General features: G+C 40.6%; 1 protein-coding gene across 1 annotated transcript; it reads left to right on the top strand.

Annotated features, from left to right (window-relative positions):
* The first annotated feature begins 617 nt into the window (after positions 1-617).
* LOC115797055 (obscurin-like) lies at positions 618-26,790 on the top strand. Its single transcript, XM_030753535.1, has 12 exons — positions 618-660; positions 929-1,192; positions 7,692-7,958; positions 18,585-18,857; positions 19,067-19,366; positions 19,471-19,734; positions 21,935-22,183; positions 24,588-24,692; positions 24,845-24,910; positions 25,079-25,129; positions 25,336-25,386; positions 25,618-26,790. The coding sequence occupies exons 1-12, from the start codon at positions 618-620 to the stop codon at positions 25,692-25,694; spliced, it is 2,010 nt and encodes a 669-aa protein (XP_030609395.1). The 3' UTR covers positions 25,695-26,790.
* Positions 26,791-27,908: the final 1,118 nt, after the last annotated feature.

The following is a 27,908-nucleotide window of genomic DNA, read 5'->3' as shown; positions in this document are numbered from 1 at the left end:
AATCCATCTTACTTCAGTGCTGTAAGTAATAATTTCAATATTTTGAGATTAGCAGTGTAGCAGTGCTGGATGTGAGGATGGGACGCTCTTTTCTCTGCGTGCTGGAGTTCTTCAGTGAGTACATTACAGACGGTCTCTGTATGGGTGTTTTTTGACAGTAAATCACTGGTTTAACTTTTTTTTTTCTGAGTGTAACAGACTAAAGGTGTATTAATTTGTGTTTATTTTTATATAATCCATGAACATGAGCGTATTGCTTGGTGCCTTGGTTCTCTTCACCTTATTTCAGAGGATCTGATGAGTTTTTTTAATTTATTTTAGTGCTCAGGACACTCTTCTATGGAAATGCTGAAGGTGAGAAATTTTCTTTCCTGTTTTTTTTCTAAGAAGGTATCATATGGTATTTATTCATTTGTTGCATTACTGCTTGAAGTCCCAGTTATGAAACAGTGCACATATAAACAGGTGGCAAATTAATGAATAGGCAAACATTAAAAATAAAACATTATCAACGACTTAAATTCCCTTTCTCACAGATCAGAGTTTTGACCGATTAGCGTGTATTATACCAGTGGCCACCAATAGTGGTGACTCACCACACCACCACTTTTGGCACGATGTACTGTCTGCTGTGTGGTTTTTTGGAGTCGTTTCCAAGAGGTGCCAAAGTGAGAAACAGTTGGGTAACAAATGGAAGTAAAAGTGGAACTGAAATGCTTGTTATGAGACTTATTCTTCAAGCCTTTGTGTGGAAAGATGGATACAATTTGACTTCTTATTATATTCATGCATCAGTGTTTTGATAATTGTTTAAACTACAGACTGTTGAACATGTCACTCCAACCCTATGTTGGGATCAGATAACTGATATATTTTAATATTCTCTGAACAATCACAGGCAGTATTTATTTATTTTTTGAACTCTCAGAAATTGGCAAGGCCACTCTCATTGCATACAGCTCAACTATACCAGCAGGGGGCACAGTGAAACTGACCTGTAATGTGACAGAGTTTGCTGATTTGGAATATGAGTGGTTCAGAGAAAGCTCATCTGAGAAGAAGTCCACAATATCTGATGAATCAGACAGAGTGATCAGTATCTCTAAAGGAGGCATCTACACCTGCAGAGGAAGGAGAAAAGACAGGAATTCAACCTTAACAGAAAGTGGTCCAGTCACCATTCAGGAAACTGGTGAGTTTATTTTGTTTCAAACAAAATATTCTGGATATTTCATTCTGCAGTGTATCAGGGACCAAGCTGCCAAGAACAAACAGGCACAGGTGTATTTTCAAACTGTGGGTTTTATTATACCCAAAAAAGACAAAAAGTAATGTAAATACAAACTCAAGAAATCAATGGGCCCAAAACGAGATCAGCTAAACACAACTTTACACAAAAAACTATGCTTAACAAAATAACTGAACTAACTGACCTCCCCAAATAAGAGGCAGCTCAACCTATATATTAATGGAGTAAACCAGCTTAAATGCCACAGGGGCAACCAGAGTGTAACTATATTTGAAAAAAACACATGTGGCCACAACAGATGGTTGAGTCCATTTGACTGGCCTCGGCACTTAAACCAGCTCCACCCTCCACCTCCTCTTCTGCTCAAACAAGGAAGAACTGGAGCAGCAGGAAAAAAGAATTACTGGAACTTATAAGTAGTGATGAGCAAATGAAGCTTTTGTGAAGCACTGAACCACTTGAACCAGTTGTTTCGAAAATGGGTTAATTACTCGAAGCTTCAATTATACTGCCCTCTCCTGGAAAAGTGCAATGGTTTTAATTAAACATGCATAAAACTCAATGATCTGAAGCATCTTTGCATTGTTTGAGGCACACACGTTAAGACCAAATATCACAATATCAGGTTCTGTTTACAAATAATGATGGATGAATGTGTGTGTTGTGTTATTGAGCAGAGTGCTGGGAAAACATGGCATTAAGTGGGTGTGCTTGTGTAACTACGGGGGGGGGGGGACCAGTCAGGTGATTAATTTCGGGAATGAAACAGTTGCTGCTTCGGACGTCATATGTCACGTGATCGTTTTCGCCCTGAAGCAAGCTTTGAAACAGTGGGTCTAAGGAGCAGGGTTCGAAGCACGTATCGAAGCTTCAGTTTCACACTCACATCACTACATACTGTATAAGTCATTGAAGCCAATGTTAATCAATTATATGCACCATTATTTCAGATCTCACATGATAATATAGCACAATAGATTGACTGCATTTGTTCCTTTCCCAGTTTGTTTAGAGTCACAGTCCTAGTCACTGGTCACTTGGTGTTGGCTCTCACTGCAGTATTGTATCACTTCCTGTTCCTGTTTCGGAGCACAGTGTTTTGCTGTCTGTTAGCTGTTATATCTGTATAACTTGATTTATCTGGATAATAACATATTTTAGTGTAATCTTCACCTACTTTAAATAGCATACTCTTTGCTGAATCACCTGTATTCACATTACTCACTTTATTTGTTTTTAGAAATTCGCTAGCTTAGCTCAGCTAGTAGCTTAGCCCTTAGCCGACTCACTACCAGTATGGCTTCTTCTCCTGTCTCTCCTGCACTTTCCTGCTCTGGGTGTCACATGTTTAGTTACTCCTCGGCCTCCTTTAGCAGTAACGGTACTTGTAATAAATGTAGTCTGTTTGTAGCTCTGGAGGCCAGGCTTTCTGAACTGGAGACTCGGCTCCGCACCCTGGAAAATCCTGCATCTAGCCAGGCCCCTGTAGCGGGTGCGGACCATGGTAGCTTAGCCGCCGTTAGCTCCCCCCCAGCAGATCCCGAGCAGCAGGGAAAACAGGCCGGCTGGGTGACGGTGAGGAGGAAGCGTAGTCCTAAGCAGAAGCCCCGGGTACACCACCAACCTGTTCACGTCTCTAACCGTTTTTCTCCACTCGGCGACACACCCGCCGAGGAACAAACTCTGGTTATTGGCGACTCTGTTTTGAGAAACGTGAAGCTAGAGACACCGGCGACCATAGTCAAATGTCTTCCAGGGGCCAGAGCAGGCGACATTCATGGAAATTTGAAACTGCTGGCTAAGGCTAATCGTAGATTTGGTAAGATCGTTATTCACGTCGGCAGTAATGACACCCGGTTACGCCAATCGGAGGTCACTAAAATTAATATTGACTCGGTGTGTAACTTTGCAAAAACGATGTCGGACTCTGTAGTTTTCTCTGGGCCCCTCCCCAATCAGACCAGGAGCAACATGTTTAGCCGCATGTTCTCCTTGAATCGCTGGCTGTCTGAGTGGTGTCCAAAAAATGACGTGGGCTTCATAGATAATTGGCAAAGTTTCTGGGGAAAACCTGGTCTTGTTAGGAGAGACGGCATCCATCCCACTTTGGATGGAGCAGCTCTCATTTCTAGAAATCTGGCCAAATTTATTAACCCTCCTAAAAACTGACTACCCAGGGTTGAGACCAGGAAGCAGAGTTGCAGTCTTACACGCCTCTCTGCAGCTTCTCTCCTCCTGCCATCCCCCCAAAACCCCATCCCCATAGAGTCGGTGCCTGCTCCCAGACCACCAAAAACCAAAGCTAAAATCAGCAAAAAGCTATTTAAGCATAAAAATTCAAAAACAATAAATAATACAGCTTCATCAACTGCACCAAAAAATAAAACAATTAAATGTGGATTGTTAAACATTAGGTCTCTCTCGTCCAAGTCCCTATTAGTAAATGATTTAATAATTGATCAACGTATTGATTTATTCTGCCTTACAGAAACCTGGTTACAGCAGGATGAATATGTTAGTTTAAATGAATCAACACCCCCGAGTCACAGTAACTGTCAGAATGCTCGAAGCACTGGTCGAGGAGGAGGATTAGCTGCAATCTTCAATTCCAGCTTATTAATTAATCAAAGACCCAGACAAAGTTTTCATTCTTTTGAAAGCCTGACTCTTAGTCTTGTCCATCCTAATTGGGAAAATCAAAAACCTGTTTTATTTGTTATTATCTATCGTCCACCTGGTCCTTACTCAGAGTTTCTGTCTGATTTCTCAGACTTTTTATCTGATTTAGTGCTCAGTTCAGATAAAATAATTATAGTGGGTGATTTTAACATCCATGTAGATGCTGAGAATGACAGCCTCAACACTGCATTTAATCTATTGTTAGATTCAATTGGCTTCTCTCAAAATGTAAAGGAGCCCACCCACCACTTTAATCATACTCTGGATCTTGTTCTAACATATGGCATAGAAACTGAAGACTTAACAGTATTCCCTGAAAGCCCCCTCCTGTCTGATCATTTCTTAGTAACATTTACATTTACTTTAATGGATTACACAGCAGTGGGGAATAAGTTTTATTACAGTAGAAGTCTTTCTGAAAGTGCTGTAACTAAGTTTAAGGATCTAATTCATTCATTGTTATGCTCTTCAGTGCCATGTGCCAACACAGTGCAGAGCAGCTACCTAAACTCTGCTCCCAGTGAGGTCGATTATCTCGTCAATAGTTTTACATCCTCACTCCGTATAACTTTGGATACTGTGGCTCCTCTGAAAAGGAAAGCTTCAAATCAGAAGTGCCTGACTCCGTGGTATAATTCACAAACGCACAGCTTAAAGCAGATAACCCGAAAGCTGGAGAGGGAATGGCGTCTCACTAAATTAGAAGATGCTCATTTAGCCTGGAAAAAGAGTTTGTTGCTCTATAAAAAAAGCCCTCCGTAAAGCTAGGACATCTTACTATTCATCATTAATTGAAGAAAATAAGAACAACCCCAGGTTTCTTTTCAGCACTGTAGCCAGGCTGACAAAGAGTCAGAGCTCTGTAGAGCCGAGTATTCCTTTCACGTTAACTAGTAGTGACTTCATGGATTTCTTTACAAATAAAATTTTAGACATTCGAGAAAAAATTATTCATAACCATCTCAAAGATTATTCTTCATGTTCGGCTGCTTTCAGCACTGCTGGTATTTGTTTAGACTCTTTTGCTACAGTTGATCTTTCAGAGTTAACTTCAATAGTTACTTCCTCCAAACCAGCAACATGTTTGTTAGATCCCATTCCTACTAGACTGTTCAAAGAAGTCTTTCCAATTATTGATGCTTCAATCTTAAAAATGATCAATCAGTCTTTATTAGTTGGCTATGTACCACAGACCTTCAAGGTGGCTGTAATTAAACCTCTGCTTAAAAAGCCATCACTTGACCCAGCTGTCTTAGCTAATTATAGGCCAATCTCCAACCTTCCATTTCTCTCAAAGATTCTTGAAAGAGTAGTTGTAAAACAGCTAACTGATCATCTGCAGAGGAACGGTTTATTTGAAGAGTTTCAGTCAGGTTTCAGAATTCATCACAGTACAGAAACAGCATTAGTGAAGGTCACCAATGATCTTCTTACAGCCTCTGACAGTGGACTCATCTCTGTTCTTGTCCTGTTGGACCTCAGTGCAGCTTTTGATACTGTTGACCATAACATTTTATTACAGAGATTAGAGCTTGCTATAGGTATTAAAGGTACTGCACTGCAGTGGTTTGAATCATATTTATCTCATAGACTCCAATTTGTTCATGTAAATGGGGAGTCTTCTTCACACACTAAGGTTAATTATGGAGTTCCACAGGGTTCTGTGCTAGGACCAATTTTATTTACATTATACATGCTTCCCTTAGGCAGTATTATTAGAAAGCACTGCATCAATTTTCATTGTTATGCAGATGATACTCAGCTTTACCTATCAATGAAGCCAGATGACACACATCAATTAGTTAAACTGCAGGAATGTCTTAAAGACATAAAGGCCTGGATGACCTCTAATTTCCTGCTTCTAAATTCAGACAAAACTGAAATTCTTGTTCTCGGCCCCACAAATCTTAGAAACATGGTGTCTAACCAGATACTTACTCTGGATGGCATTACTTTGGGCTCCAGTAACACTGTGAGAAATCTTGGAGTCATTTTTGACCAGGATATGTCCTTCAATGCACATATTAAACAAATATGTAGGACCGCTTTTTTGCATTTGCGCAATATTTCTAAAATTAGAAACATCCTTTCTCAGAGTGATGCTGAAAAGCTCATTCATGCATTTATTACTTCTAGGCTGGATTATTGTAATTCATTATTATCAGGCTGTCCTAAAAGCTTCCTGAAAAGCCTTCAGCTGATCCAAAATGCTGCAGCTAGAGTACTGACAGGGACTAGAAAGAGAGAGCATATTTCTCCCATATTGGCTTCTCTTCATTGGCTCCCTGTTAAATCTAGAATAGAATTTAAAATTCTTCTCCTCACATACAAGGTCTTGAATAATCAGGCACCATCTTATCTCAAAGACCTCATAGTACCATATCACCCCAACAGAGCACTTCGCTCTCAGACTGCTGGCTTACTTGTGGTTCCTAGGATACTTAAGAGTAGAATGGGAGGCAGAGCCTTCAGCTTTCAGGCGCCTCTTCTGTGGAACCAGCTTCCAGCTTGGATTCGGGAGACAGACACCCTCTCTATTTTTAAGATTAGGCTTAAAACTTTCCTTTATGATAAAGCTTATAGTTAGGGCTGGATCAGGTGACCCTGAACCATCCCTTAGTTATGCTGCTATAGGCCTAGTCTGCTGGGGGGTTCACATATTGCACTGTTTCTCATTCACCTTATTTACTTTGTTTATACTCCACTCTGCATTTAATCATTAATTGATATTAATCTCTGGCTCTCTTCCACAGCATGTCTTTCTCTCCCCTCAGCCCAACCGGTCGCAGCAGATGACTGCCCCTCCCTGAGCCTGGTTCTGCTGGAGGTTTCTTCCTGTTAAAAGGGAGTTTTTCCTTTCCACTGTCGCCAAGTGCTTGCTCATAGGGGGTCGTTTTGACTGTTGGGTTTTCTCTGTATTATTGTAGGGTCTTTACCCACAATACAAAGCGCCTTGAGGCGACAGTTTGTTGTGATTTGGCGCTATATAAATAAAATTGAATTGAATTGAATTGAATTGAATTGAATTGAATTGAATTGAATTGAATTGAATTGAATAGCTCTGAACTTTTTTTTTTTTTTTTTTTGCTTTGATGAATTCTGACATTAAAGCTCTTTTCAAGGACACGTCCTCCCAAGTCCTGCACACTGGGTCCATATCCAGACTCACACAGCTGAATCATGACAGCCTCTCTGGTGTTTCTGTGTTTGGCTCAGTCTTCATCTCTGTTTGTTTGGTCAAGTTATTCCTGTCTTCTCGTTCAGTTATCACTCGCTTCCTGTTTTTTGTTTTGTTTTGTTTTTGTTTTTTGGTAACTGTTCTCTGTATCTTTTGTCTAGTTTAACTTCCTTTTAAGTCATTATGTTAGTTTTTCTCTGCTGTTTTTACACCTTTTTCTCACAGTCTTGATCCTCCTTCATAGTTGTGCTTTCCTCTGTTCCATGTTTTCCTGATAATTCTTTAGTTTTTGTTTTGTTTTGTTTTTTTGGATAATCTGCTTCTCTTCTACATCCCAGAGTATTTTTGTGTCTTCCAAGTCCTACATTTTGGGTCTGCCTCCTGCCTGCTGCACAGCCGCCTTGACATTGTCAAGCCTGCAATAGTACCAAGATAGAAAAAAATATTTTCAAAATGTTCTTTAAAGTATTTGACTTAAACAGCATTTTGAAACAGAACACAGTAACATTCATTTATATACTTAACATGATTTTTCATGCTAGTTTTCATTTCTTTTTTTTATTCTGTTATTTTTGGTGTGAATAGTTCTCAACAGTGTCATACTGACGCTGCAAAACAACTGGACTCAGATATTCACTGGTGAGCTGATCCACATCAAGTGTGAGATACGCGGAAGTGAAGACACTAAGTGGAAATATGAATGGACATTACCCAACACAAACACCCCTCCATCATCCAGTGAATACACAGTCAGCAGGGCATTAGTGTCCCACCGTGGAGACTACAGATGTCGGGGTAGAAGTGACTATCTCATAACCGGATGGAGCGATGCACTCAAACTACTATTGCCACGTGAGTTGGGTTCATATAATTAGTCCTCTTCATATTAATGACAACTTTAATGTTTTTTTACACACACACACACACACACACACACACACACACACACACACACACACACACACACACACACATACACACACACACATATATACACAATAAAACCCAAATTTTGAATGTGAATCTGAACATGACATGTCATACAGCCTCAACTGGGTGTACCCAGACAGATCCCGCAGCAGTTTTGTTAAATACTCCACGTATAAACTACTTTTAGCTAAACTACATTCAGCTAGAAACAGCTGGAGTTACTCAGGTGCTTTATATGTAACATAAGCAGATTAAGGAAATATACAATATAAAAATAAGAACATTGTCAAAGTGGAGTCTTCAAATTAACTTGCTCCTGTTAACATAACACTGACATTAGGCTAATGTTGTTTGCTTACTATATGCAGCCAGACAGTAAGAAATTAGGTTTGCCAACAGGTGATAAGTTTACGGTTCTGATATGTATAAAATACAAACATATACATATACAAACATATTCTTTTATTTAAATTTTTTATGTTTTCAGTCTAACTTGAATGTTGTTTTTAAATTTCTGAGAGATGATATGATGAATGATGACTTTTATAAGCCTAGTAAGACAGCGAGAATTCAGCATATTTTACATACAATAAATATAACATTATGGCTTTATATTGTGCTTTTGGCCATTAGAAGCAATTTATTAATAAACATCAAAGGATGCTTCCCTCAGTGGATGCACCTACATAAGAAATACCCTATCATCAGGTTTCTGTTTTATATAGCTATGTTAATTTTTTTTGTTTACACACACTCTCAGTTCTCTGTTAGGCTGCCACATGTTGTAGAAAGATGACCTCTTGAACATGTATTCTGATATTTGTCTCTTTTTCATGTTGGGGACTGAGGAGCAGACTCTGTTACATACTATATGTACACTGAAAAAATCCTTTCTTAAAATGAGTAAAATATCAGTTTGTGTTCAAGAGCAGTGAGAAACCTGTAGTTACAGCTGTTAAATAAATGTAGCAGTGAAGTCCATCCATTTTCTTTCGCTTATCTGGGCTGGGTCCCGGGGGCAGCAGCCTAAGCAGAGAAGCCCAGACTTCCCTCTCCCCAGCTACCTCTACCAGCTCATGTAGAGGGTACCCCAAGGCGTTCCCAGGCCAGCCGAGAGATATAATCTCTCGAGCGTGTCCTGGGTCTACCCCGATAGGACATGATCGGAACACCTCACCCAAGAGGCGCCCAGGAGGCATCCTATTCAGATGCCTGTGCCACCTCAACTGGCTCTTCTCGATGTGGAGGAGCAGTGGCTCTACTCTGAGCCCCTCCCAAATGGTCTCACTCCTCACCCTATCTGTAAGGGAGAAGCCAGACACCCTTTGGAGGAAGCTCATTTCTGCTGCTTGTATTTGTGATCTTATTCTTTTAGTCACTACCCAAAGCTCATGACCATAGGTGAGGGTAGGGGCGTAGATCAACCGGTAAATCAACAGCATCGCTTTTACGGTCAGCTCCCTCTTCACCATAACAGACCAGTGCATTGTCCTCATCACTGCAGATGCAACCCTGATCCACCTGTCAATCTCCTGTTCCCTTCGCCCATCATTCGGGAACAAGACCCCAAGATAATTAAACGCCTCCACCTGGGGCAGGAACTTGTCCCAGAGCCACAGAGGGCACTCCACCCTTTTCCAGCTGAGGGTCATGGCCTCAGACTTCAAGGTGCTGATTCTCATGCCAGCCACTTCACACTCAGCTGCAAATCATTCCACTGCAAGCTGGAGGCCACCACCTGATGAAGCAACAGGACCACATCATCCACAAAGAGCAAAGAGATTCTGAGGCCGCCAAGGCAGAAGCCTTCCACCACATGGCTACGCCTAGAAATTCTGTCCATAAAAATTATGAACAGAATCAGTGACAAACGGCGAAGTCCAACACTAAGCTCTCGCTACAGTTGCACAGAGACTGAATGACCTGCAATAACGGGCCAGACATCCCATACTCCCGCAGGACCTCCCACAGGATACCCTAAGGGACGCGGTCGAATGCCTTCTCCAAGTCCACGAAGCACACGTAGAGTGGTTGGGCAAACGCTCAGGCACACTTGAACACCATCGAGAGGATAAAGAGCTGGTCCAGCATTCCACAACCAGGACGAAAACCACATTGTTCCTCTTGAATCTTGAACCTCTTGGGTTTGACTAACGGATGGACCCTCCTTTCCAGCACCCTGACATAAACCTTATCAGGGAGGCTGAGGAGTGTGATCCCCCGGAAGTTGGAGAACACCCTTCAGTCTCCCTTATTAAATATGGGGACCACCATCCCGGTCTGCCAATTCAGTGGCACCGCCCCAGATCTCCACATGATGTTGCAGAGGCGTGTCAACCAAGACAGCCCTACAACATCAAGAGCCTTCAGGAACTCCGGGCAAATCTCGTCCACCCCAGGGGCCTGCCACCAGTAACCACCTCAGTGACCTCACCCCCAGTGATGGGCGAGTCATCCCCCCTTGACCCCAGACTCTGCTTCCACTACAGAAGGCGTGTCAGTGGGATTAAGGAGATCCTCGAAGTATTCCTTCCATTGCCTGACTATAGCCTCATTTGAAGTCATCAGTACTCCACCCGCATCATAAACTGTGTGCAGAGCACCATTTTCCCCTCCTGAGTCATCTGACAGTTTGCCAGAATTACTTTGATGCCATCTGAAAGTCTTTCCATGGCCTCACCGACCTCCTCCCACACCCAAGTTTTTGCTTCAGCCACCACCCGAGCCACATTCCGGTTGGCCTGCTGGTACCCGTAAGCTGCCTCTGGAGTCCCACAGGCTAACCAAGCCCGATAGGACTCCTTCTTCAGCTTGATGGCTCCCTTGACCTCCAGTGACCACCATCTGGTTTGGGAGTTGCCACTACGACAGGCACCAACCACCTAACAGCCACAGCTCTGAGAAGCAGCCTCATTAATGGCGGTGCGGAAGATGATCCTTTCAGACTCACTGTCCTCAGCCTCCCTTGGAATGCTGTCGGAGTTCTGCCAGAGGTAAAAGTTGAAGATCTCGCAGACTGGGGCTTCTGTCAGGCGTTCCCAGCGCACCTTCGCAAGACGTTTAGCTGCATCAGGTCTCTCCAGCATCCTCCCCCGCCACCTGATCCAACTCACCACCAGGTGGTGATCAGTTGACAGGTCAGCTCGTCTCTTCACCCAAGTGTCCAGAACATATGGCTGCAGATCTGTGATATAATTACAAAATCGATCATCGACCTGCGACCTAGGGTGTCCTGGTGCCATGTGTACATATGGACATCCTTATGTTCAAATGTGGTATTCATTATGGACAAACTGCAGTTTGCACAGAAGTTCAATAACAAGACACCATTTGGGTTCAGATCGGGCAGGCCATTCATTCCAATCATGCCCTTACAGTTCTCACTGTCATTGCCCACGTGACCATTGAAGTCTCCCAGTAGAGTCACTGGATGGCACACCCTCGAGCACCCCGTCCAGTGACTCCAAAAAGGGTGGGTACTCTGAAATGTCAATCGGCCCTCAAGGGCAAACAGTCAGTACCTGTTCCCCAGCCTGAAGGCACAGGGAAACAACCCTCTCATGTACCTGTGAAAACTCCGATGTACAGGCAGCAAGTGATACAAGAATACCCATTCCAGCTCGCTGCCTCTCACTGAGGGCAACTTCAGACTGGAACAGAGTTCAGCCCCTCTCCAGGAGACTAGTTCCAGAGCCCAGGCCACGTGTTGAGGAGAGCCCATCTATATCTAGCCGGTATCTCTCAACCTCATGCACTAGCTCAGAACCTTCCCCACCAGAGAGGTGACATTCCATGACCCAATAGCCAGTCTCAATTGCTGGGGATTGGTCCGCCAGGGCCTCTACCCTTGGCCACCGCCCGACACACACTGCACCTGATCCCTACGACGCCTCTTGCGGGTGGTGGGCCTACAGGAGGACGGGCCTGTGTCGTCTCTTCAGGTTGCATCCACCCGGGAACCACGGACTAATGCCCGGACACCAGAGGCTCTCCTTTGAACTCCCTCCCCAGGCCTGGATCCAGGGTGGGGCCGCAGGGACCCTATCCTGGGCAGGGTAAACAGTTCCATAGGTGTGGTTGCGCTACATTTGCATAAGATTTTTTTTTAGAAATTGGGAAATTCAGAGATTTTAATTTCCATATTTCTTCTGAAATGGATTTGAAAGTGTTCACTACTGCAGTAGAAAATGTAATTCCTTCTACAGTTGTGTTGTCAGTGCTCATCAGTAAAGTGTTTTAAATACATAGTAGAATCTGAAATATCCACTACTGATTGTCAATATAACTAACTAAATAAAAATGACAGTGTAGACTGAAATGATAAAATGAGAATTTGGTGTGAGAGTGGTACAGTTTGTTGTAACTCCACCATTAAGGTTTGGTGATATTTATTATTGACATATTTTCATACAGTTCTTTAAATTGTTCTGATTCATTTTCTTGTTCTGTTCTTGTTCTAAACTGAACTGCAGCTAAACCAAAGGCCAAACTGAAAGCTGCTAACACAACTGTTCCAGTAGGGGGCAGTGTGACCCTGACCTGCTCTGTGAACCCATCATCATCACCTGGATGGAAATACTACTGGTCTAGACTTGAGAAAACTTATATTGTTATGACATCACAAGATGCAGTTTTCCTTTCAAATGGAAAAATCAGTGTATCAAAGGAAGGACTGTACAGGTGCAGAGGAGGAAGAGGAAAACCAGTTTACTACACAGAGTACAGCGAGTCAGTCAGGATTGACATGGCCGGTAAGTTTAAATTTAATAATGTTAAATAAACTGATTGTAATTTAGATGTAAGAAGAAGAACAAGAAAAAAGCATTACATCTTATGGTAAGTGGAACCTTTTCAGTATTGTTACAAACCATGCGAGAACATCTAGTGTGCACATTAGTTAGGTGTGTCTGGGTTGGGAGTAACAAAAATAAATGCAGGAAGAAAGTGCCGTGGTCTGGTCTAGTGAACAACATGAAGAATTTACATTAATTTTATGGCTGGTTGCTAGCCTGTACGACCATTTATGTACTCTGCACATTTATATTATCCTGGCACATCCCTGAATGCAAAGCATATGTGGCTACGGGAAGGCATTTAGCTCAAACTTTGAGCATACAACTGGTAGTTGACTCTGATCATGTTCACACCATAAATGCAACAATACTACAATTTGTTGTAGCTTCATCATCAGAGTTATTTATTATTTCCATATTTCCATGCTGTTCTTTAAATTAATCTGATTCAGTCATTTTGTTATGTTCTTGTTTTAAACTGAATTGCAGCTAAACCAAAGGCTGAATTGACAGCTGATTACACAGCTGTTCCATTAGGGGGCAGTGTGACCCTGACCTGCTCTGTGGACTCATCATCATCATCATCATCATCATCATCATCTGGATGGAAATACTACTTGTACAGAGATGAGAAACACTCTGAACCTCTGACCACACAAGATGCAGTTTTCCGCTCAAATGGACAAATCAGAGTCTCACAGGAAGGACTCTACAGGTGCAGAGGAGGAAGAGGAGACCCAGTTTACTACACAGAGTACAGTGAGTCAGTCAGGATTGACACAGTCGGTGAGTTTAAATTTAATAATGTTAAATACATTGATTGTAATTTATATGTAAGAAAATTAAAAAAAATTTTTTTTTTTTTTTTTTTTTTTAAAGCCTGTCATGTCTGGCTGTTTTCGCAATTGGAACGATGATCCGAATGCAATGATGTACCAAACATATTTGCTTTTACAAGAACAGCTCTAAGTTTTCTATAGGCTATTCTTGTTAATGTTTGTATTTTTATTTTTTATTAGTTATTTATGCCACGTCTGACAGGCAATAAGGAAAGGGATTGAGAAGAGGGGGAAAAAAGAAAAAGGGGGGGGGGGGGCAAAGGGGAGAAAGGAAAGAAAAATACTCAAAGATATACATACATACATACACACATTCACATGTCTATACAAACGCATATACATATACACACATACACACAATTTTGCTGTTTGCAGTAATGTGTGCATGAGCATATGTGGGTGAGTGTGTGTGCATACGTGTGTGCATGGCTGGACCTGAATCTGGGCCTTCTTGTGCCTTGCCTCCCGGCTGCTTCTCGGTGGTCGCTCCTGCGTCCCCCGCTTCCCCGGGGTGTGGGTGCCTTGGGGTTCCTGAGCCGGGCTGGATGTTCTGGCGTGGTTGTCGACCTGCTCTCCTGGGGGCTGTGGCGGCTTCTCAGGCGTGGGGGGGGGGGGGGGGGGGGGGGGGGGGGGGGGGGGGGGCTCTGCAGTTTGTCGGGCGGTTCTTGGGCACCTGGGCCCTGCCGCCGGCCTGCACGGGGGGTTGGCCTCTGGGGGGCCGGTTCCTGATGCCTCGAATTTCCTGGGGCCCTTGCCCCTCGACTGGGGGGGCTCCATCTGGGACCTCCCTCTCCCCTCTGCTGGGGTGGGTATGCGGTTGTCGCTGGAATGTGCGGCCGCGGGTTTTCATGGCTCTTGATGGGCTGCGGATGGCTCCGATTTCCTGGGTCCTTCTCTGCCTGCCTCTGGCTCCTTGTGGGCGGAGCGGCGGCTTTCTGACCTCGTTGGTAAGTGCATTCCATGACACAGACACTAACGCAATCACAGCATAACAAAATTGTTGTTGTTATACAACCATGCTTCATTTTTTTTGCCTTTTCCACATAGTTATTTTTCCAGGTATTGCTTGTTCTGTTTTGGTATGTTGTCTTTTTTCTGGTTTTTTTGCAGTTGCAGCATTTGAATTGTTTTGGTTAGTGTAGTGGTGCTCTGTCCTCTTTTTCTGTTTCCTCCCTTTTCTCTCTCTCTCTCTTTTTTTTTTTTTCTCCCCCAGCCTGTCAACTGGAATTAAATGTATATGTACACAAATAAATAAATAAATAAAATAAAATAAAACAAACAAACAAACAAACAACAAAAACACAAAACATTAACAAGAAAAGCTCATAGAGACTCTATAGAGCTTATCGTGGAAGAATAAATATGTTTGGCACAACAATGCATTCAGATCACAATTCTGCTTGCAAACAGTGCCAGACATGACAGGCTCTATAAAAAAAAAAAAAAAAAAAAAATTGGAGGGACAGATGTAATATAAGCGCTGAAAAACAGCGCCCATCCACACTGCCCCCCCAAATATGGACAGCCGTTTCATTCAAAATGAAATAAATAAATATCCCCATGAAATAAAATAAAATATTTTTTTAATTAATTTTCATTATTATTATTATTTTTATTATTATTTTATTTTTATTTATTTCAAGATTTATCTATTTATTATTTATCTATTTATTTATTTATATATATTTATTTATTTATTCATTTATTTATCTCATAATGGAGTTTTATTTTGTGACACTTTTATTGTGTAAAGCTTTTATTATTTAACCCCGTTTTTCATTTGAAGCTCTTTTTATTTCATGTTCTTACATTCAAATGAGAGGGCAGAGTTTTATCTGTGGGGCGGCACTGGTCAGAGGTCAGCGACCCAGAGGAGTAAAACAGGAACTAGCTTTCAAAATATTGAACAGTAGTGATGGGAATTCCGGCTCTTTTCAGAGAGCCGGCTCTTTAGGCTCCCAAATGGCTCCTTAGATTTTAATTTAAAAAAAAAAAAAAAAGTGTAAAATGAATTACTAATGTAAAAACATACATTAGGCCTATATCAAACATTTCTTTATATACTCAACATATAATAGAGTGCTCCAAATACAAATTATAAAACAAAATATTGGAAATCAGAAACACAAAGGGCCTTTGAGGAGTTGATCCTGTTTCTCCTGCCTGATGACCTGCCCTGTTTTGTTCTTCTAATTACACTGAGGGATGAACAACTCGTATACAGTATACCTATGTAGGTTGTTTGTGCAGCCTGCTTGATATTAAATTTTAAATTTGCAGTCTACACTGACAGAATAATCCTTTAACGCCAGGCGATCGCTGCTGAAGTGCGGGTTTCCTGACCTTACAAGCCGTGAACAGCTGATTAAGACATAGGGTCTCACCGCAGAGTCAGCTGGTCAAAGGAACTTGATCAGCTGGCTTTTCACCATAACTCCGCGACCATTCGTGCTATCGAAAAAATTCAAACGGTTCCTGAAAGCTCAGAAATTACACCACAGTCATGTAGTGGTATTACGGTATTTGTGACCGGAAGTCCGCAAACGCCGGCACTTTTGAAGTACGCGGTGTCTCCTTCGACATGTTTGGAGGTATAAGGTTAAAATGTGTCCAGCTTTCCGTCACTCATTTTCCTCACCGTTCTCGCGTGTAGCCTCTATGTAACGTGCAACTTCATCTGGCTCTTTCCTGTCTCACAGCGCATTTTGCAGGAGCCCCTCCTTCTCTGGTGTTTGTTTACTCACAGCGCAATGTGTCCGTGGATCCTCCCCTCCCGCTCAGTGTAGACGATCATATGCTGACATTCATTTAAACCAATCACGCATGGCTTCCACAAAAAAAAAAAAAGGAAAGAATGAAAAGAAAAAGAAACGGCTCACTATCAGGAGCCGGCTCTTAGAGCCGGATCGTTCGCGACCGACCCATCACTATTGAACACGAGAAGAAGCAGGAGAAGAAGAAAAGAATTGATGCCACTTTTCTGGCGGCCTTTTGCAGAATGCTTCTGTTATTTCTAAATTTATTCAACTGATTTACAATTTCTGAAAACAGAAGCATCTCAGACTCATTGAGAGAAGCTGCTACCCGTCTTGACGGAATGGTTGCGCGGCAGACCGGGTCCTTCGCAGCCCAAAGGCTGGAAGTGAGCGGCTGTGAAACTGGACGGTCTAGCCTTCGTATCAGCGTCACCTGCCCTCACCTCAGCGTAGCTCATGTCGCCTAGTAACCTAACAGTGCGAAACACAGCTGTGTAAAGCAGCTGGTTAAACAGAGAACAAACTTTTGCTCATTTTGTGGTTTAATTTTAATTCTTTAATTCAAAATAAGCTGTTAAAACAAGCATAACACATTTCAACATCAAGGAATACAGCTGAGAGAATGATTAATTTCCAACTATATTAAGTGAGACATTAATGTTGAATAAATCTATCCAGTTATGATGCTTAACTTTAATTTCAGGCAAACCGATTTGCTGAGGAACAAATGAAACACTGAATCAAACCAAACATCAGCTGTTAGAGATCATCTGAGTGAGTTATATCTGTGCTTAACTTCCACTCAGCGGCGAAAGCCAGCGGGGGTTTGAAAAGGATGTGCCGGTGTTACGTCGAGCCGCGTTTCCCCATCAGATACGGTTTCCCCAGCGTCTCTGCGCCGCCCACCAGCGTCTCTGCGCCGCCCACGCGGCAAAAATCGCGCGTGCTTGTTCAGCGCTCGTAACCACACCGCCGTGCTTGAGCCGCAAGAGAACTACGGACACCGTGAAAGCTCAAACAACGTGTTTCGGCGAAGTTGTCCCACTTTTTGCAAATGCGCTCCCATCAGATACGTGCGCTCTCTCTCTCTCTATGTTTAGATGTTTATCGATAGATAGATAGATAGATAGATACTCCATATAGCCCATGCAGATAGCTCTATATAACCCAAAACTGGGTAAACACATCTTGATAGCCTAATAACAGCCATCAGAAACCGTTCCCCCTGTGTTAAACTGGGGGAACACATCCTGAAGGCTGTCCCTGGGCCATCAAGATGCGTTCCCCCAGTTTAACACAGGGGGAACGGTATCTGATGGCTGTTATTAGGCTATCAAGATGTGTTTACCCAGTTTGGGTTATATAGAGCTATCCGCATGGGCTATATGGAGTATCTATCTATCTATCTATCGATAAACATCTAAACATAGAGAGAGAGAGAGCGCACGTATCTGATGGGAGCGCATTTGCAAAAAGTGGGACAACTTCGCCGAAACACGTTGTTTGAGCTTTCACGGTGTCCGTAGTTCTCTTGCGGCTCAAGCACGGCGGTGTGGTTACGAGCGCTGAACAAGCACGCGCGATTTTTGCCGCGTGGGCGGCGCAGAGACGCTGGGGAAACCGTATCTGATGGGGAAACGCGGCTCGACGTAACACCGGCAGTCGGACGTTCTCTCCGGCTAAAGGGTTAAAAAAATAAAAGTCACCGAAATACGTAAAATAGCTTTACAAAATAAAAGTGTCACAAAATAAAACTCCATTATGAAATAAATATATAAATAAATGTATAAATAAATAAGTAGATAAATCTTGAAATAAATTAAAATAAAATAATAATAAAAATAATAATGAAAATTTATTTAAAAAATATTTATTTTATTTCATGGGATATTTATTTATTTCATGGAATATTTATTAATAATTTATCAATTGCAGTATTTATTTATTTATTTGTTTATTTATTAGTTTATTTATTTATTTCATTTTGAATGAAACGGCTCTCCATACCCCAAGGCCCTCAATGTCTAAAATGTAAATAAAATTGAGGAGCAGGCAGCAGTGAACAGAGAAGTGGCGCCACCTCAAAAATACTTCTTATGGTAAGTGGAACCTTTTCACTATTCAAATGATTCCTCTTTATACTTTCTTGAACATTAACAGCCTCAAACAAAGCTGTTGTGACTCTGCATCCAAACTGGACTGAGATATACAGAGGAGAGACGATCACTGTCAGATGTGAGATCCATGGAGGAGACACTGAGTGGGATTATGAATGGGAAAGAAACAGCTACAGAAAACCTCCAAATCAAAATGAATACAGGATTAGATCTGCTTCATCATCCAACAGTGGAAACTACCGCTGTAAGGGCCGAATGAAAAGTTCACTTAAAACAACAGAGTGGAGTGATTCAGTCACACTGACAGTTTCTGACAGTAAGTAGAGTCAAAGCTCCTTTAACCTGAGAATATAAACAGGCTGTAAAAATGTGTTTTTGTTAGTACATGTTGAGATTAGGGAGATTTTAGATGCTTAGGTAGTCTCACTCTTAAAGTTCATATTAAATATTTGGGATTCAATATTGCTGTGAAATTGAATTCAGTGTTCAGAGACTAAACATTGAGAGAAAATCTTTATTGAGCAGATGAACCCCGTCCTGTCCTCACTGTGTCTCCATCATGGCTGAGTCCTGGAGCCTCAGTAACTCTGAACTGTGAGGTTGAACATCCGTCTGCAGGATGGAGCTTCTACTGGTATAAAGCTGTTCCTGATCTATCAGAGAAATCCTACAGTTATGAGCTGCTACCTGATGGCAGTGGGACTGCACAGGACTCCTACATCATTGATGGACAGACACACACAGCAGGATATGTGTGTAGAGCTGGAAGAGGAGACCCAGAGTATCACACTGATCACAGTGAACCAAAGTTTGTCTGGTCTGCAGGTCAGTTTGTTTCTATCTCAAAAATCTTTTTCACATATTTTTTTTCTGTTACTGAGAGATTTTCCGGGTTTATCATCCCATCCCATAAGTGACCCCTCCCACAGATGTTCATTCAGCAGCGTCTCTCACAGTGAGTCCTGACAGAGTGCAACACTTCACCTCTGACTCTGTCTCACTGACCTGTGAGGGAAACTCTGCTGAGTGGAGAGTGAAGAAGTTCACTGAGCAGGGCTCCATGTATTGTTTTAACTGGAGGGAAATTAACGGATCCACATGTAACATCAACACATCACAGTCAGGTACTGCAGTGTACTGGTGTGAGTCTGGATCAGGAGAATTCAGCAGCGGAGTCAACATCACTGTACAGGGTATAATACATTTTATTTTATTTTATGATCTTTTCTTTTCAGGTCACTCCCAGTGAAAATCATCAAATCCAAACTTTACATCATAGCTGTCGCAATCCTGGGTCTGTTGACCCTGCGTTTTTGTTTTTAACCTTGTCTCTTATATATGTTAAGAAGTGTTTATTGTGGTTTTGCAAATTTGAGTTTTGTTTTCCTTAACAGATTCTTTATTGGTATGTTTTCTAGTTTTGCCTTGTTATGGGTTTTTGTTCTTAGCTTTAGTTTATTTGACTCTTCAGGCTTTCTTAGTTTAGTTCCTGAGCCCTGTGCTGGTTTAGTTATGTTCTGATTCCCTGAGTGTGCCTGCCTCCTCATGTGTAAAGTCTGTGTTTCTGTGTTCCTGTTTATTTACTCCCTGTTTTATTTTCCTCATGTCCTGTTTTCTGTATGTTGTGTTCAGTATTGCTTCCCTTTGTCTGATTAGCATCATTCTGTGCACCTGCACCGCCCAGCTGTTCCCACTTGTCTTGTCACCCTGATGTGTTTATATTGTCTGCATTTTTCCCCTTGTCCTTTGTATTCTCATCGTCATTTGTTCCTCCTGTTATGTGCCCTTGTGCTCAAGTTAAGTTTTCAAGTGAGTTAGTATCTTGTGCTGCTGGCACCCGTCCAGTTTTGTTTATGTATTGCGCTCAAGTTAATAAAGCCGAATTCTGAGTTTAGCCCTTTCCAGTGTGCCCTGCATTTGGGTCCTCTGCCCTGCCTGCCACAGCATCATATTACAATATCAGGTCTTACTACCATCTTGTAAACCCTTCCTTTCACTCTTGCACTGTTGCAAACAAGAAGGGGCTCAGAGCTGATCCCTACTGTGATCCCACCCCCACATTGAATCCATCTGTAATGCCATCCACACACCCCACCACTGTCTCGCTGTCCTCATACATGTCCTGCACCACCCTCATGTACTTCTCTGCCACACCAGTCTTTCTCATGCAGTATCACATTTCTTCCCCTGGCACCCATCGTTTCTCTACATCCATAAAGACACATCAAAGCTCTGACCTTTATCCTCTAATAGCTCTCCATCAACACTCTCAAAGCTAACATCACATCTGTGGTGCTCTTTCTCAACATTAAGCCATACTACTGCTCACTGATCATCACCTCTCTCCTTAACATTGCTTCAACAGCTCTTTCCAATAGCTCAGGGGTAGGGAACTCCAGGCCCTGATCCAGCACACCTGAATCACATATAGAAGTCATTAGCAGGACTCTGGAGAACTTGACTGCAGACTGAGGAGGTAATTCAGTCATTTGAGTCAGGTGTGCTGGATCAGGGACACATCTAAAACCTGCAGGACACCGGCTCTCGAGGCCTGGAGTTCCCTACCCCTGCAGTAGCTTCATGCTGTGGCTCATCAGCTTTATCCCTCTGTAGTTACTACAGCTCTGCTCATCACTCTTGTCAGTACCAGCAAACTTCTATCCCATTCTTCAGGTGTCCTCTCATTCTCAGTTCTCTCTTCTTCTTTTTCTCTTATGTGTTTCTAATAGATAAACTCCAGAGTTGTTTGTTAGCTTCATTTTTTTGTTACTAAAATAGAGGACAATTTTTATTTGGAAAAAATCATTCAATAATTTGAGGCGTAAGAGGTTACATTATCATATCAAATCACAATTCAAAAGGTTTTTAAAATTTACAGGAGATCTGGGTTTATTTAGTTATTCATTTACATATTTATTACTCCACCTCTGTATTTAGTGGTTACTTGAACAAAATTTTGCAGTGGATACAAATTGTGGTGACCGTTAAGTTATGTATGGGTGACACGCGATGATTGTGACTCGTGAAACCAACGCAAACGGAAAACATAACATTGCATTTGCAGGGGGATGATGAAATGAACTTAATATGGAGGAAAACTAAAGAACTGGGATTTATAATAAATGTTTAAAAAGTTATAGATGTTAATGACCGCTGCACATGTGACGATGTTCTTACAATGTTTCATTCAGATTGGCCCACCCTATTACCGAGGTGATAAGGTACATACAGACATCATTGTAGTTGGTCATGTTGATTAGTTTTAAATTCAAGATACAGAAGAAAAGATCAGATTCCTGATTTTCATTAGTTGTGCAGTCCATTCTCACTATTGTATTTTTTTTTTTTGAACATCAGCTAACCTGACTGAAACAACATTGTTTGACTTCACAGATGATCCTGATGCTCCTATCCTGGTGAGTCCTGTTCATCCTGTGACTGAAGGAGCTTCTGTTAGTCTGAGCTGCAGATTGAGGACACAAAAAATACTTTCCAATGTGTTTTTCTATCACAATGACAAACTTATTCAAAATGATACCCGAGAGGAGCTGAAGATCTCTGCAGTGTCAAAGTCTGATGAAGGTTTCTACAAGTGTGAATACTCAGGAAGAGAGTCACCACAGAGCTGGATGTTAGTTAAAGGTGAGCAGGATCAAAGATTATATTGTTTTTTTGTCATCGTTTATTATAGATGCTTATTTAAACATATTGACCTAGTACAGTGTTGATTGTACAGTGAGTGTTTTGTTTAAAACAGGGTTCGTATGGGTGCTGGAAATCCTTGAAAATATTTGGATTTTAATGTTGTGTTTTCAAGGTTTGAAAATTGCTTGTATTTTGGATATAGTGCTTGAAACTGCTTGAAATTGTAACCTTTTTTTTGAATAGATTGCTTAGGAGATGGAAAAAGAAAATGAGTCGAAAGTCTAAAATGAAAATTTCTCTGCCTGGCCTGCACGTCTGCATGTGACCTGTCAGTCTATTAGTGACCCCGCCCCTCCCCTGAAGACAGAGAGTCGCAGTTTTAATGAGTGTTCACTGGAAAACTGCAAATTCCAATTATGGATAAGACGAGTATGGAATTATATTTAGGTCAAAAGTCACACAAGAAAAACAACCTGCGCAAATAATGTCATTCCACGAGTGCAGGTATTCATTCCTCGTGAGTAAGTTCAACAACTTGCATGCCTAACTCACCTGCCGCACACAAAGAAACATCGCAGAGTTTCTGCTGTGTGCCTGTGTTGCTGCATATATATATGTAAGCTTGTTTTCGTCACTAAAAAACAAAAAAACCCCAAAAAAACAAATAAAAAACATTGTCGTCCGCAACTCGAGGACGGATATATGTATGTATATATATATATATATATATATATATATATATATTATGGAATGCAATTTAGGAAATTATTATATATATATATTAAAATAAGACTCTGAATATATTGAATGAAAGTTTGAATATATTGAATGAAAATCTGAATATATACAATGAACTCTGAATATATTGAATGAAAGCTGAGGTCACGGAAGCTCCTGCGCCATCTAGTGTTTTCGTTCCGTAAAGCACATAATGTCGCTACAAGAAGCGGCACTATGAGTCAATCTGCAGTTCATCTTCACTGTTTCATCGTGGAAGACCAAATGCAGCGAACCTCTCAGGTCAGACAGTTCCTGCATGCCAGCTAACATTACGCAGAACATGCACAGGCACCCTCCACAACAACAGGCGCTGTCTAGAATCTGAGATGTGGATGTGGAAGGCATGTTCTGCTTAATGTTAGCTTGATACGCAGGAGCTGTCTGACCTGAGAGATTCACTGAATAAAACTCTTCATCAGTAGTATGATTAGGAACACTGCTGCTAGCATTATGTTGGCCAGTTCATGCATTTGCCAGGGTGTTAATTAGCTACTCATTATTTAGGATTTCTGCCACTAAATTCCCTGCAGATTGACTCATAGTGCCATTTCTTGTAGCGACATTATGTGCTTTACGTAACGAAAACACTTGGTGGCGCAAGAGCTTCCGTGACGTCAGTTTTCATTCCATATATTCAGACTTTCATTCAATATATTCAGAGTTCATTGTATATATTCAGACTCTCATTTTAATATAATATATATATATATATATATATATATATATATATATTATATATATATATATATATATATGTATATAGTATATATATGTATATGTATATCTATATATATCTCTATATATCTCTCTCTCTCTCTCTCTCTCTATCTGTCTCTTCTCTTTCTTCTCTATCTCTCTCTCTCATCTGTCTCTGTCTCTCTCTCTGTCTCTCTCTCTGTCTCTCTCTCTCTCTATCTCTCTCTGTTCGGTCTTCCTCTCTCTCTGTCTCTCTGTCTCTCTCTCTCTGTCTCTCCGTCTCTCTCTGTCTCTCTCCCTCTGCCCTCTCTCTGTCTCTCTGTCTCTCTCTCTCTCTCTCATCTCTCCTCTCTCTCTCTCTCTCTCTCTATCTATCTCTCTATATATATATGGCTAAAACAAGCTTCCATAGCTGCAGGTTCACACTCTCATGAGGAAACTAGGCAAGCAGAGCTGAATTCTACACCTGTGAAGAAACTGACGTTTGAGCATTTGGGCGGAGCCTATGGAGCTTAATTTGATTGGGAGAGCTGTTTTAAATCAGATTTGATCACAATCTGGAGAATAAAGATTTCAGAATTAATTATCAGTAGTTATTTTATGTCAAGTGACTTATTGAATAATACCATCTTTTTAATGTGATTAAAAATGAAATAATTTTGAGAATGTATGTATGAATGTTTCCCAGTATTAATGTGCAGGAAAATCTAGAAAATGGGCCTTGAAAGTGCTTAAAAAGTGCCTAAATTTGACCCTGTAAAAAGTGTATGAACCCTGTAAAAAACATAAATGATGCTGAAAAAGGAATTTACATTTTGTTATGGATGATACTTGACATCAGCCTTTTCATTCTTTCTTAAAGTATTTTGTTTGTCAATCTGTTAATTTATAGTTCTTTTTTTTTTCACAATAGCTGATTCCAGAGCTGAAAACTCTTTGTTTCCTGTTTTGATGATCACTGGACTAATTTCTGGAATTATATTTATTGTTTTCCTGCTGCTGCTGTTGTATTGCTGCAGAAAGTTCAGAGGTTAGTCTTTTTTCACTTTCACTTGAGATATTTTGCACTATAAATATTTAAAAACATCTTGAGGTCATAAAGTGGAAATGGGTCACAGCAATATGCAAAATATAATAATGTAAAAAAAAAATGTAAATGTCTTCTTTTATATTTGTTAAAAGGTGCTAATGACCAGACAGTCAATCAGGATGAACATCAGCAGCAAGTGTACTCCTCTCTTCTTCATGGTTAGTTTTTCATCTACTTTAAAATATTCTGATGCTCTTTGCATCCAGACTGTAATTATTACATCTGCTGCAGTTTGAACTCTGTTGAAGGAAACAAGAATACTTGTTTGAAACTGTGTTTAAATTAGTATCACAGACATGAGGTGACTGATTTTCTCTGACCTGTAGGTGATCGTTGTGTCTATGAGACAATCAGAGGCTCTGAAAACACTGAAAATGGTAAAGTACACACTTTCATTAATACAGAGTTTGTGGCAGTTGTGGGATTAGAAAGTAAGGATTATCATTAAAATCAATAATAAAATTATAATTTCTGGTCAGCTAGAAGATGACATTAAAAAATACTTTAAAGAATACTTGTGTTCAAATTAGTGTCACAGACATTAAGTGAATGATTTAACTTTGGTGATTTCCTCTGGCTGTAGGTGATCGTTTTGTCTATGAGACAGCCAGAACTTCAGAAAACACTGAAAATGGTAAAGTACACGGTTTGATATACAGAGAGCTGACAGTTACACAATAACTGTGTTTCGTGTTAAAGTCAGTAATAATTATTTCCAGTTCACTACATGGTGTTTAAAACAACGTTATAAGATGTTAGATTAAAAAGTTAAATTGACAGTTATGATCACTATTATTAAATGTATATGTGGATAAAATTGCATTTGTCTGTTTTTTTAAATGCTTTCATTTGATCACCTCATCAGGGCAGCATGATGACCCAGAGGAGAGCGCCATCTACATTAATGTGAATCCATGTTCAGAGATGTTTATAAAGCCCTAAAAGTGTCAAAAAATCTGTCTGACAAATCTTTACATTTGAAATCTTTGAGCATTTCATGTTTGATTTGCTTTAAGTGAAAACATATTTTAGCTCAAACCAAAGATCCTAAAACTCTGAGTTTCTATTTTCTCTTGAAATAACCACTAGAACCACTTGTTTCAGTTCTATTCTATAGATAATAATTACTGTAGAGGCTGCCGGGAGTGTATTTCACAGCCGTTTGGTGTTTTGAATCCACCGAAAGAGAGAATTAATTTAATATGCTCATTTTTAAAGCAATGGACTGAATGCGTGTTTTTGTTAATGCCTCAGTATTACTCTTCAGCAAGGTGGGTAACCTGTGCAGGTGATACTGGTCCAGTCAGGCTCTGTTGAGGAAACTGAGCCATTCTTTCTGTGGAATCTGTGGAAGTGTTTAAGCTATGAGAACAAATTTTACCAGCACATAGTTTCAGCCACCACAAGTTGTTCATTTGCCTCCTGTAGCATTAAAGCATGTAATTAGCAACTTTCTATGTATCATTTCTTCCAATATTGTTTGCCACCCAAGAAAAAAGACTCAAAAGCCCAGTTCATGTACCATTAAAACCATAGCCATGTACAGATGTTTTGGGGGACAGGTTCTGAGGCCAAAAATCCATTCATTTACATTCAGTAGCACACCTTTTACTTCACTTATTCCAACACCCAAACTCTCATATAGAGGTATATCAGATGAAAAATCAAAATTAATGATCAGTTTTTGACAAAACCATGAATTTGCACAGAGATGATGGTCTGTTCCAGTCACTATAACTAAGTGACTGACACTTTAAGCGCACACTGAGGTTTTAGACTGGCAGTGTACCCCAGTCTATGAATGCTGGTAATATTTCAGTCAGGGGCCCCCGATTATCCAAACCAGTTGCAACGTCACGTACAAATTGACCCACACATGTGACGTCCAGCTACTCAGGTCTTGTGGACCCCACACATACCTGGAACCATTTTTCTGGCTTCTTTTCTTCTATCAATACTGAGGTTTAACATTATTGCTGAATGACTGCAATGAACGCAATTTGATGTAAAAGTTTTTAAATAGTAAATAATCAGTAGAGACATGGTTTAATCACTCAAACATCATTAATAAAAGTGAAGTAACTGCAAATGCTTATTTGTACACTTAATGTTTATTAATTACATTGTCTTGCAGTGTTTGTGTCAGTAAGTTCATTTCAAATATTTGTTACATTGTACAATTAGTATGTATGAAATATTAAATAATATTTTAACTTTATCACAAAATACTATATATCTTCTAAATTAAGTAAAAGGAATGATATGATCATTCAGAATCCACACTGTATGGGTTGAATGTATAAATGTATAAAAATTTTTGTGGTCAATCTTTTGTTGTATCATCGTGTTATAAAAAAGTCAAATAAAAAAAATGTATTCTGTCTTTTATCTAAATATGAATAAATATGGAATACAAACACTGAGGATTACAGTAATTTATTGATTCATTTAAATACTATTACAGTAAATATTTTTGTTTAAATCTGCTAAATTAACAAGTGTAACAAGTGGGCACAAAACAGCAGCTGTTGTTTGACCTCATTTTGAGGAACCATAAAACATTTTGTGGCATTTGGCCACCGAGGCGTGATGCAGTGAGCACAGCTGTATTTCACTAATATTAATGATCTGATTGCCACAGCAACTGTTGGGAAAGGCTTGCTTTATTTAATTAAATGTGATACATGCAACACTGATCTTGTAAGAAACCAGCATGGCACACTTACACTTCTGTTGCTTTGTTGAGCTGTGGTTTAATGTCTATAAAGACGTGCAAACAAGAAATAAAAATGTGCTTACACCAATCTGTTGTGTTTGCAGTTGTGCTCTGTTTTCAAATATCAGAGACTGACAGTTATTTTATGCAATCAACCAAAAGAGATATAAAATCTGGATTTTCTTTGGCCCAATTTGTAGCCACTGACTTCTAAAAAATGATTACTGCAGTTATAGCTGCATTTATGGCTAATAATGGGGGCGGGACTTCATCTTGCTTTGTGCTCATTTCTGTTTTGTGACACTTCTGTTTCATTCACTGCCTGTGGGTGAATTTGTCTAAACCACAGTTTCACCATAAGGGAAAACTTGTTGTAAGAGTCTGGGATACTTCACATTAATGAAGTTCAGCTTTTTCAGTTTAGATGAAAAAAACGTAAT

The sequence above is a fragment of the Archocentrus centrarchus genome, chromosome 18 (genome assembly GCF_007364275.1).
Source record: "Archocentrus centrarchus isolate MPI-CPG fArcCen1 chromosome 18, fArcCen1, whole genome shotgun sequence".
NCBI classification, from domain to species: Eukaryota; Metazoa; Chordata; class Actinopteri; order Cichliformes; family Cichlidae; genus Archocentrus; species Archocentrus centrarchus.
Note: the sequence above shows the minus strand (reverse complement) of the source record. Positions and strands in the feature narration are given on the sequence as shown.

Excerpts from the sequence above, each read along its gene's own strand:
- LOC115797055 (XM_030753535.1), top strand. The coding sequence starts at position 618 with ATGTACTGTCTGCTGTGTGGTTTTTTGGAGTCGTTTCCAAGAG. Across the intron at positions 24,911-25,078 it reads GTACTCCTCTCTTCTTCATG|GTGATCGTTGTGTCTATGAG; the intron begins GTTAGTTTTTCA and ends TCTGACCTGTAG. Across the intron at positions 25,130-25,335 it reads CTCTGAAAACACTGAAAATG|GTGATCGTTTTGTCTATGAG; the intron begins GTAAAGTACACA and ends CTCTGGCTGTAG.